The 12,299-nt window shown below is 39.1% G+C and overlaps 1 protein-coding gene across 5 annotated transcripts in view; it reads left to right on the top strand.

Annotated features, from left to right (window-relative positions):
• The window catches only part of NEDD4 (NEDD4 E3 ubiquitin protein ligase), a 122,468-nt gene that overhangs the window by 89,370 nt on the left and 20,799 nt on the right, over positions 1-12,299 (top strand). For all 5 annotated transcript variants that reach the window (XM_059180572.1, XM_059180574.1, XM_059180576.1 and 2 more), the window contains 5 exons: positions 233-335; positions 6,317-6,483; positions 8,345-8,462; positions 8,557-8,724; positions 11,626-11,691. In XM_059180572.1, coding sequence (XP_059036555.1) covers positions 233-335; positions 6,317-6,483; positions 8,345-8,462; positions 8,557-8,724; positions 11,626-11,691 — 622 coding nt within the window. The remainder of the gene's footprint in view (positions 1-232; positions 336-6,316; positions 6,484-8,344; positions 8,463-8,556; positions 8,725-11,625; positions 11,692-12,299) is intronic.

The following is a 12,299-nucleotide window of genomic DNA, read 5'->3' as shown; positions in this document are numbered from 1 at the left end:
ACTGCTCCTTCACCTTCTCCCTGATCTGCCACTCACCCTTCCTTAGTATTGAATAACTTTTATTTATAGTTGTTACATTTTCTCCACCACTCACTCCTTTGCCTCTCGATATCTTCTGTCCTTGAGCTTGTCTTTGGGTCCGCTCTCGTAGCTAGTAGGTATTCAGTAAACTCTTGTTAATGGAATGCTTTTCTTCTTAAAGTTTTACGAATAATTATTTTCTTTTCTACAGTCACAAATCAAGAGTTAAAGGTTATCTGAGATTAAAAATGACTTATTTACCTAAAACCAGTGGCTCAGAAGAAGATAACACAGAACAGGCTGAGGAATTAGAGGTGAGATCTTATAAAATATTTGGTTCAATATTTGGTGAAAAGAAAATATCTCATTTCTTATTTTACTATACTCTGAAGAAAAAAATAACTTTATTCAATGCAGTTAATGTGTACAATAAAAATGATTTACATGGACATTTGTTTATTTTACCCATTAAACATTTCTTCCTTCTAAGGACATTTCTGTAGAATGAATAGCCATTATTGAATGTGTTCTTAAAGGTTAGCAAATAGAGAATACAATGTTTATAAATGAGAGCATTTATTATAATTAAGTCATTAACTTTCTGATTTTTTAGAGTTTTCTGAAACTATGTCCTATTCTCCTCCATAAAGTAAGAATACAGTTTACTCTTTGTAAGTCAAATATATGGAAATTTTGAGAAGACTTTACTAATTAGGAATGCTTTTATGAAATGTAATTCTGGCTACTTTTCCTCTCATGGCTGGGGTGAGGATGGATGGGCTCAGAGGAAAGGAGGGAATGGGGGAGGGAAAGAATGCATGTGATCTAATAAAATGCCATATTTATCTGGGACAAAGAGAGTTTAACAGTTTTCACAGATGACAGGACAAGTCAAGTATTTGGGCAGAGCTACATGCATCGAAAGTAAGGGAGGAAAAGGCAGAGAGCACGTATTTGGAGTAAAATTGGATGGGCATTTGGAGGCTGGAATTCTTGTCCAAAGCACTGCTACTAGTGAGCCAAGGGACAGTGTGAATTATTGAAGGTCTCTGAACTGCAGGCTCTTCTTTTGTAGAATGATAGTACTGTACCAGATGATCTCTTAGGGTTTCTTCTGGCAGAACAATTCATGATTTGAAAAGGGGACCCTAAAACACCTGCCTCTTGACATTCCCACTGAAGCAACATTTACTGAAGGCACACAGTATATTGGCACTAATTAGCTTTGAAGAGTTTTCTTGTCTGTGCCTTCTTCAACAGTCAAGCCTTTTTAGTTGAGGGTCTGATTAAGCTTCCAGAAGAACTGTAAAGGTGAGGCACCTCCCCTAGCACTGGGCAATACCTCACACACTCATATCTTTGAGAAAGAAAGCTTGAGAATAAGCCATGCTTTTGTAACAAAGCTTTCTGGGAATTTGTTAAGTAAGTTCCAACACAGGGCTTGAACTCAACCCTGAGATCAAGACCTGAGCTGAGATCAAGAGTCGGATGCTTAACTGACTGAGCCATCCAGGTGCCCCTCTAGGAATTTCTTAAATGCACTATTAAGATTTTACTTTATGTAAGGTTTTTTTTTTTTTAAATTTAAGATTTTATTTATTTATTTGACAGAGAGAGATCACAAGTAGGCAGAGAGGCAGACAGAGAGAGGAGGAAGCAGGCTCCCCACTGAGCAGAGAGCCCGATGCGGGACTCGATCCCAGGACCCTGAGATCATGACCTGAGCTGAAGGCAGCGGCTTAACCCACTGAGCCACCCAGGCGCCCCTTTATGTAAGGTTTTATAGGTGAGATAAACATGACACCAGGTGAGGTGGGCACGAGGCAAGATTTATTAAAGGTGCCCTCCAGCAAAGTTTCAGGGCTCAGGAGAAGAGGAGCCAGGAAAGTCGTGCAGGGAGGAGGTGGGCACCTTCGGGCGAGGCTCCGCGACTCTGGAAAGCGGAGTCAGGGAAGTCGCACTGGGAGGGAGTCGGTGGGGGTCTTTTATCAGGCCAAGGCAGGGCATGGGCTCACATCCATATATGGTAGTGTATTTGGTGGTCGGGAGGGTATGGGGTGGGGGGTCCTGATACTTCTATTTCCTGCATAGGTATCAGGTTACCTATGGAGCCGTGACCTGGACATATATCCCTTTGGCGGGAGAGTCAAGGGTTGAGGAATGGTGGGGAGGGTCTGGAAGACGGCGGCCCCGGAGGTCAGCGGTCATTTCTGTTGTTCCTCCTGCATTCCCAGAGCCACCGGCCCAACACTTTATGGGGAAATACATAATAATAGAAGGAAAGAAATTTTTTCTTTAATCACAGAATATAGTTAGCCCTTACTTTGGCAATCAAAAAACGTGGTATTATCCTTCCTTAAGTCTATATTTGCTTATTGGATTATATTTTCTTTTTTTGTTTGTTTTGTTTTTCTCTGATTTCTGATTTATCATATAATAATCAGTTTTTTAAAATTTTAGATATTTATGGGTCAAAGTTTCTCTGCCTGGCATTTTGGTGCACAGAGTATCTTGCATAATGGAATTCTGTTTGAAATGAAGGATACCTGCCATAAAGAAAGAAAATTCTTTATTTAGTAACTAAAAAATGTTAACAGTATTTCATTATTTAGGAACCTGCTCCAAGTTTTGCCCACACACACATGTTATAGGTACCTCATTCACAGTTCAGTTTTTGTGGGTAGAGTTGCTTCACTTCATTTTGTGGTCTCAGGTCTCAATGTTTGCATTCCCTCAGAATGCAGCTTATAATTTTAGTAGTTGTAAGCATGTAGGAGTTTACTTATGAAAGGCCCTAGCAATGCAAACACATGAATCTATGCTTTTTATCTTCAGTGTAGCTAATGACCAGAGAAGTCTTGTCTTTGACATCCAGTTTATAACTGAATATATAAAATCCTACTCTTTAAAGAAAACAATTGTCATTTCCAAAAGAGACTCTCTCAGAGGCAACCTGTATTCCTTAGTACGTCAAAGTCTGGCTATCGTAAGTTATTATTTAACATTTGATTTTTGTACCCTTTGCAACTTTAGATTTAGTTGTATTATTTTGCAAGACTACCATTAATGTGTATTTTAGCTCTGAATGCTTTCTTTCTGTTCCTCTTTGACTCCATTAAGTTGTTGGCACTTGCATACTACAAGTTAGAAATTAAATAACATTCATTGATAATTAGAAAATTATTTTGTGAAGAATATTAGCTGATATATGTCTCAGTATATAAAAAATTAAAACTCAGTTTTTCTAAGCAATATTCAAAAGTACAACTGTACTTTCCAGAACTTGAAACAGGTTTTTAAAAATTAGGCCTCTAATTTAATTAGTTTTTACCCTTCTCAAGTTTACCTAGATAGCATGCATTCACCAAGGAGACCTTTAAGAGAGAAATTTTTAAGAAGATTTTTTTTTAAAGATTTTTTAATTTATTTATTTGACAGATCACAAGTAGGCAGAGAGGCAGGCAAAGAGAGAGAGAAAGGAAGAAGCAGGCTCTCCGCGGAGCAGAGAGCCTGATGTGGGGCTCGATCCCAGGACCCTGGGATCATGACCTGAGTCGAAGGCAGAGGCTTTAGCCCACTGAGCCACCCAGGTGCCCCAAGAAGATTTTAAAGAAATAGTCTTGTGGTACCATTTTCCTTTTTTTTTATAATGATAATTTTTATAATCCTTTTAAAACAGATTAAAAGATTAAAACAGATTTAACCCTTTTAAAACAGATCCTTAAAACAGCAGTAAAAAAGGACCCTCTTACTAATAAATTTTACTAATCTACAGAAAAATTATCAAAGACCATAGTTTTAAAAACTTGGCCGTTTTTCAAGAGAGCGAAATATAAAAATTCAACTCGCATACTTTTAAAATTGAGACCAGAGAAATAACATTTGATTTAATATACACAAGGCTAATTTTTAAGTATGTAGATCCTGCATTATGATCATTTAAAGGAATGGAAAGGAGAGAGAGAAGGAAGGTAAACATGGCTAGATAGAGAAAGTAAGAGGATACAGGAAAAGGAGAGAAATAGAGCAATAAAAGAAAGCAAAATTAAAGAGATGTCAGTTCTGTAGAAAAGTCTGTAAAAAGGAAAAAAATAAGAGTAAGAAAGAAAGGGAGTGAATTTACTTCCCATCCAGATTCCTTTTTCCAGAAGAATTCGTTGTCTTTTCTCTCACCGCCCCCCCCACCACCACCACCAACCTCACCTTCTGTCCTGCCTCAGTCTAAAACTGATAGCTGATAACCCTCCCACCACACCAGCCAGAGACATCAGCCTTGCTGCAGAAACCGCTGTCCTGTTCTCCGGGCTGCTAGAAACATTCTCTTCCTTTCCAACTCTTCTCCCTGACCCTCCCTTTTCAGAGTTAACCTCCCACCTTCTAAGGTGAAAGGTAAAAGAGAAAAGAATTCTCTTCCACCTTCTAAGGCATCAACTGGCTGGCACACACAACTGTCCTTCAGCACTAGATCCCCACCCAGTGCCTTGAAAGAAAGTCTGTATATATTACATTATATTACATTACTTTTTTGCCTGTTATTATGGTACTAAATATTTTTCCCATTTTGTCATTTTTTCCCCCACTTTGATTTGATAGTTTTTGCCATGTACAAATTTGGAGGTTTTGTACTCAAATTTATCAATTTTCTCTTTCATCCTTAGCGGCTTGCCCAGTCTTGGAACATATTTTTTAAATCTCAAGTTTTGTTGTCATACATGTTGGTTTTACTTTGTAGCATTGAGACATGTTCAATCTGTAACATCCTGGTAGAAGGTCTGAGGCAGCACCCTACATAATTTTTTTAAAAAAATTTCCCACAAATTTGAACTGAAGTCCTATAAATTTGAGTCTTTCTGGACTTTCTGATTCATTGTGTTGAACTGTCTGTGTGTGCAGTGGAGTATAATATATTTTACTCAGTAGGGTTAATTATTCCTTATTCTGTTTTTAGAACTGTGCTGGTTATTCTTGCTTGTTTGTGTGTCTATTTGAACTTGAGAATTGCCCGTTATTTATAAAAATCTGGAATGTAGGGGTGCTAGGTTGGCTCAGTCAGTTAAGCGTCCGACTCTAGACCTCAGCCCAGATCTTGATCTCAGGGTTGTGAATTCAAGCCCCAAGTTGGACTCCATATGCAGCCTGGAGCCTACTTTAAAAAAAAAAAAAAAAAATCTGTAACGTAGTTTTATCTTAATCTTGGCCACTATACATACTAACTTGGGGAGAATTGACACCTTTGTTAAGACCGAGTCTTCCTATCCAAGATCATATTATGTCATTTCATTCATCCAGTTCTCTTTTTATGTCTCTTTAGAAGAATTTTTAAGTTTTTTTCACTTATTTATTTCTGCTTTCCTAGCCGTATTGGTATTTAGTAGGACCTTTTACTGTTGCCTTTTCTGTTGGGAAGTTTCTTATGTAAAAACATGCCATGAACTCTTGCTACCCTTCCAAGTAATTCCTTGCCCTAACTACCCTAGTTTAAGCTTCACGTACCTCTGCCCCTCACTAGTATTAGAGGAAATTTCTAATGCCTTCCTGGCACTTAAAACAAATGAAATTTTATTTCTTTGACTATTTTATGACCTGATCAAAATGCCTTTCCATGATCCAGAAAGAGAAAAGTCAGATGTGAGAATCCTAATGGCTTTTCAGTTGCTAGAGAGTTCTTGTAGCGATTATTTCTAAATCCTTTGCCTTTCCCTGTCGTGCCCAGACATATCTGGGCTTCATCTAGTGTCTTTTTTTCAGGTCTCAGATAGTTACTGATTTCTACCATAACAAGGTGCTTTCTCTATGGGAAAGACAGTGCCTAATAAGACACAATTCTTGTCCTTCATTCATTTGCTTATAATTTAGAGAATAGCTCAAGGTTACATGAGTTTAAACTGTGTTTCTCAGTGCTTTTCATCATTGCTTGTTTATTTAAAATGTTTTCTGTCCTGGAGCAACTGGCTGGCTCCGTAGGTGGAGCCGGAGACTTGCTTTGGGGATTGCAAATTCAAGACCCACTTTGGGTACGGAGACTACAAAAGACTTTTTCCTTTTAAAACCTTTTTGAAGAAATGTTAAAGGTATCAAGCAAATTTAAGTGTTATCATTTTGCAGGGGAAAAAAAAATCGTTATTATCCTAAAATGTTTATATGATGATCTTAAAGGTTGACACTGTGCAAATTCTTCCTTGCATAATTTCTGGAACTGGATATGGTAAATCTCTTTTTAAATTTCCTCCAGCATAATTCATAAGGTTAAAAAAAAATCAAGCATAAACTTAATTGTTACCACTCTGTTTTTCAGCCTGGCTGGGTTGTTTTGGACCAACCAGATGCTGCTTGCCATTTGCAGCAGCAACAAGAACCTTCTCCTCTACCTCCAGGATGGGAAGAGAGGCAGGATATTCTTGGAAGGACCTACTATGTAAACCATGAATCTAGAAGAACACAGTGGAAAAGACCAACCCCTCAGTATGTGCTGGTGGCTTTCACATTTGTGATCTGAATACATTTTGACCACAAATTTTCATTCTGAGGGTGTGTCTCAAATGGATTCATAGTAGTATAGAGAGATCCATCAACGATAAAAATGTAAGGAGGATTTTTATGATCCGGGGCTTTAAAGATGCCCTGAGATCAATTTTTTTAAATGATTTGATAATATTCAAAATCATTTGAGTCATAAATGTCACCCTCTAATTGCTTCTTTATTTTAAATCGTTCTGTAGCCACAAAAAGATATGTTTTGTCTTTAGACTGTTTTAAAAAATCTTGGAAATTTTTTGTAGTTTGTTACTAAAACATAATAACGTGTTAATTTCTACAGTAGATCATTTTTAAATATAAATTACTTGTAAAATGTAAAGGACTAAATAACAAGGGTCTTTCGTTTTTACCAGTCTGGTCAATGCATACATAGTTTCCAATGCACACAGATCAAGGATAGAGTATCTTTGAGGTATTCTAATTTATGTCTTCTCAGTGACCTTTTTCTTTTATTATCATCAGACTGTATATTTATAAATATACATTTACAAATGTCCCATTACTTACATTTATTATCAAATACCCTTCCATTTCTCCTCCCTTATGGCCTTATGAAAGCTTTACTAGTCTTCTGCTTTTTGACAGACACTTAAAATTTTTCATATTCATCCATTAATTTCTAACTTTTGGCTTTTTATTTTGTGTCTGATACAGTCCAAGCACTTTTGTAGATATTTTCTGATCTCACATCTTTCCAGAGCAAATCAGTGATCCTGCTTCTTCGTGGCACAGAGGTGTCCATCTCTGTAGGGACCTGTACAGATCATAAAACTGAAGACACTAAGAAATTCTACAAAATTTCCTATTGCAGAGCTCAGTATTATAGAAAGCCTAACTTGAACAGAATCACATTTCTTTCACTATGGTTGATATCCCATTCAGAGAGCCTAAATCAGGTATTTACGGAAAGAAAAGTCTGAAACATTCCTTTAGAATCATCTGTGAAAATTGTGCTTTCTTCAGCAGTAGCACATTAAGAATTGACCTTCCAACTACCCTGGGCTTATATGGCATTAAATAAATTACCAATAATTTTGTTATTAAATATTTGTATAAAATTCTTGATCTGATGGCCTGCTTATATTAAATGCAAATAGCTAGAATAATATAATAAACAGGGTAATGGGGTTCAGTCTGATCCACTCTAATGTGCCTAAACTCAGACATGTTTTTACTATTATCTTTTTTCAAGCCAGGCCTATTTCTGTTAATGATCAAAACCAGATACTATTTAATCTGGGATCTATTAAGTTTCTAATTACAATGTTTCTCACACGATATTTCATTTTGCTCTCTGAATTCATGCATGGGGAACTCTACTCTCAGCTTAAGATCAGTTGCAGAAAACATTACTCTCTGGTTCTTGAAGCTGTATATGTAACTCCTGAAGCTTCTTTTTTATAATCTCTCTAGAGCTACCTTAGATTTTACTCATATCGTAATAAGGCAAAATAATAACATAATGAAATTATTTATGAAATTCTCAGAAGTGCATTTATTCAACAAGTATTTTTGAGTGCCCTTACATGTCAAACATTACTGTAGGCACGGTGGTGAACTCAAATATCAAAGTCAGACGTGTTACACATTTTCACAAAACCTTCATTGCATGAGGTACTCCAAAGATACCAATGTGCCCATGACTTCATCTGTATGTGTTGAAATAGCCTTTGGCCCAAACCAGTGAATTCTGATCTAAGATATTTTTTTAAATGATCACAGCCTCTTTGATGGTCATTTTAACGATCTTCAGACACAGGTGACAGTTCTTCTGTTCCTAATCCAGGGATAACCTAACGGATGCTGAGAACGGGAACATGCAACTGCAAGCCCAGCGTGCGTTTACCACCAGGCGGCAGATATCTGAGGAGACGGAGAGTGTGGATAATCGAGAGTCTTCCGAGGTAGAAAGATTTTTCTTGTTCTTGTCCATAGACACATGCTACAGCAATAGATTAAAGTATGTGTGGCTTAAGATTCTTCTGGTTTTTTTTTTAGAACTGGGAAATTATAAGAGAAGATGAAGCCACAATGTATAGCAATCAGGCCTTCCCTTCACCTCCAGCATCAAATAACTTGGATGTTCAGACTCCTCTTGCAGAAGAATTGAATGCCAGACTCACAATCTGTAGAAATTCAGCCACCGGCCAGCCAGTATCCAGCTCAGTAAGATGCTCTTAGATTTTGCTGTAGCTTCAGGATTTTATAATATATGTTTTATTTCACTGGGTAGCCAACATTTATAGGAAATTTTGTCTTTTATCACTGGTTTTATTGAGATGTAATTGACAGACCACATTGGATTGGTTTAAGGTATGCAACATAATGATGTGACATACATGTAGATTATAGCAAAATTATACCCACATTAAGTTCATTTAACATCCATCCCCTCACAGAGCTACAATTTTTTTTCTTCTAATGAGAGAAAAATTTTGTCTTAAATGGCATGTGATAATGTATTAGGGACTTTAGGACTTTACGGTACAGTCATTTTTTAAAATATCTCCACTCATAGTATGGAGCAGAATCATGGATAACCCACATGGTCACTAGTAAACAGCCGCTACATAAACCAGTGCCTTCCAGCCAAAGAGCCCCAGGAACACACCTGTCATTAAACATGTTGCGTTTGTTACTCATTTCAGCAAGGAGAATATATACTATGAGTGTCCTAGTAAGAGTATGTTAGAAAAGACTTGAAGGATTTGGGTTCATGTTAGGCAACTTTGAGGAGGGTTTAAGGAAGCAAGAGTGTGGAGCACCTGGGTGACTCAGCTGGTTAAGCATCTGACTCTTGACTCAGGTCTTAATCTCTGGTTCTGAGTTCAGGCCCTGTATTGGGCTCCATCCTGGGTGTGGACCCTACTTAAAAGGAAAAAAAAAAAAAAAGCAAAAAAAGCAGGGATGATTCAGTGATTGGGCGTCTCAAATCTTATGTATATCAAGGCTAAAATTGTAATTAGTAATAAAGCAGAAGTCACTCAGATTTGCCGGGATGGAGAGAGATTGTTATTTTGTGGCTTGGACAGTGTTCACATTTTTCTTGTGCGGCATGATGACAACGTGGTCTTGATTTGGTGTTGATCTGACTGATGAGTGCCAGGGCAAGTCCTGTGTGTCTGGGGAGACTTTGTTCCTCCTCGGTTATACCACACCTGTCACCAGCACACATGAGTGAGTAAGAGCTGATGTACTTGGACTAAACAGGGAAGTAGATGGCATTCGATGAAATACTATGCTGCCATGAAAAGAGAGAAGTGACTTCGGGCTTGGGTGGGTTTTTTTTTTTTAAGATTTTATTTATTTGTTTATTTGAGAGAGAGTGCAAGAGAGAGAGTACAAGCTAGGGGTGAGAAGCAGAGGGAGAGGAGCATGAAGTTCGATCCCAGGACCTGAGATCATGACCGAAGGCAGGTACTTAACCGACTGATGCCCCTGTACCTTCTGAATTTCATACCGTGTGCTTATTAGTTTAAAAAATAATTTATTATTTTTAAAGTATTATATGATTATGGTTAAAAATTCAAGAAGTATTAAAATAAATTCAAGCAGTATGTAAAATAAAAATTCAATCTTCTGTCTCATCTCTAACATGTGCTTCCTCAATTGCTATTCATGATTTGGCACATATTGTCCTAACCTTTTTTTTTAAAAGATTTTATTTTTATTTATTTACTTGACAGAGAGAGAGAGCAAGAGAGGGAGCACAAGCAAAGGGAACTGGAGAGTGAGAATCAGGTTCCCCATTGAGCAGCGAGCCCAATGCAGGGCTTGATCCCAGGATGCTGGGATCATGACCTGAGCCAAAGGCAGATGCTCAACAACTGAGCCACTCAGGCTCCCCATGTCCTAAATGTTTTCTATATATTTCTAAACATGTATGCACACACATACATATGTATATAATTTTTTTAACCTCAGATCATCTTTTGGTAACTTAACTCTTTTCACTTGTATCCTACATGTTGGACCATTTCAGTACATATAGATGTCCTCCTTTAAAATCAACAAAGACAAACCATCAAACATCATTCTCTTGTGCAAGTAATTCTTAAGATATCTCACCAGTCTCCTACTGATAGATTTAGATTGTTTACAGTTCTTTGTTACTATAAACAATACTACAGTAGATATTTTGACTTAATTTATATGTATATGTTTTTGGTTTTGTTATTTAATAACATAAAAAAAATCGGTTAGTGATGACAGCATGCTTATAAAAGCACAGGGAAAAGGAGAAGGGACTTCTGGGGGACGAGTCATCTAGAATGTCTAGAGGGTGAGTGTTGAGGTGGGAAGTGCTGGAGCTGTGAGGGGTGGCCCAGTCCGGGAGCTCCTAGGCTCTGGGCGATGGATTTCATACTGTGACCCTGGTGACCCTGAGAGCTCACAGAAGGGCTCTGCACTCCAGAACGGTGTGACCGGGTCTGACTGTGGAGTGCTCCCTGGCCGCAGCGTGCCCCATGGAAGGCAGCTTTAAGGAAATCGGACTTGAAGCAGGGAAATCTGCAAGGAGGTTGCTGCCCTAACAGGCAAAGCAACAAATGATGAAAACTTGAAATTAAAAACAACAACAACAACAACAACAAAAAACCCAACTTGAACTAAAGTGCAAGCAGAACGTAGTTGAGAGCTAGGAAAGAAATGGAATGAGGAAGATCTGGTGACCGCCCTGCCTTTAAGGGACAGGAGAGGAGTCGGGGGATGGACTGGTACCTGACGGGAGCTGCTGCTGGACTCCAGCACTGCCCCCCAAAACAAGGAGCAGGATGGAGTGGGTATGGACAGGGGAAAGCCGAATGCAGTTTGGGGCACAATGAGGGGTATCCATTAGACATTCAAGAGAAAGTGTCCGGGGGGCTGCCAAGAGCCGGGGCGGAAGAGTGAGCCCCTGGGTGAAAGGTGCTGGCATTCTGGGGTGTGGAGAGCAGCTGGGTGCCCCTCCATGGTCACTCTTCCTCCTGCCCCATCAATCCCACCCCCATGGCCTTATCTGCCACTCAGACATAAATCAAAAACCTAAACCTATTGTTGCTCTTTTTTTTTTTTTTTTTTTAAAATAAGAATCATTCCAGCAGAAGAGGCAGCTTACAAGCCTATACTTTTGAGGAACAGCCTACACTTCCTGTGGTGAGTTTTATTCTCTCCCCTCATTGTCAGTAAAAACAGGGAACTCAAGACTTTTTTTTTTTTTTGAACACTGAATATGAACATTTGCCTGGCAGTGAGCCAATCCAGCACAGAATCTGGGTTCTTGGAGATGAACTTCAGGGGAAGGGGGTATGGGGTAGATAGGCTGGGGAGTAGCTAAGCCGGGGAGTATCTGGGCCAGGGAGTAGCTAGGCCGGGGAGTAGCTGGACAGGGAATAGCTGGGATGGGGAAAACGCGTCTCCTGTGGTAAGAAAGCAAGGCCTCCCGGTGACTGTGGACTATATGTGGGCTTGTCTGCTGAGGTCCTATGCTGGCTGGAGGTGGTTTGCTGGCAGCATTTGGGTTGAGACGGTGCTGTCCAGCAGCCTCAGCTCTGTACACAGGCATCGAGCAGCAGCATCTGCTCCATACATGAGGGGACTCAGTCCCCTGGGCAGGTGTGTTTGCCGGTGTTGGCAAGCTCAGGGGCCAGGTTGGATGGCGTTCTGCTCTCTCTTCCCTTCAGATTCATGTCCACGTCCACTGAGACCTTCTGCGTCCTTTTCAATAGGGTTTCCAGCCGCAGCCTTGACTGGGGCCCAGACCT

The sequence above is a fragment of the Mustela lutreola genome, chromosome 7 (assembly GCF_030435805.1).
Source record: "Mustela lutreola isolate mMusLut2 chromosome 7, mMusLut2.pri, whole genome shotgun sequence".
In the NCBI taxonomy this organism is placed as follows: domain Eukaryota; kingdom Metazoa; phylum Chordata; class Mammalia; order Carnivora; family Mustelidae; genus Mustela; species Mustela lutreola.
This window is presented reverse-complemented; position numbering and strand designations above follow the sequence as displayed.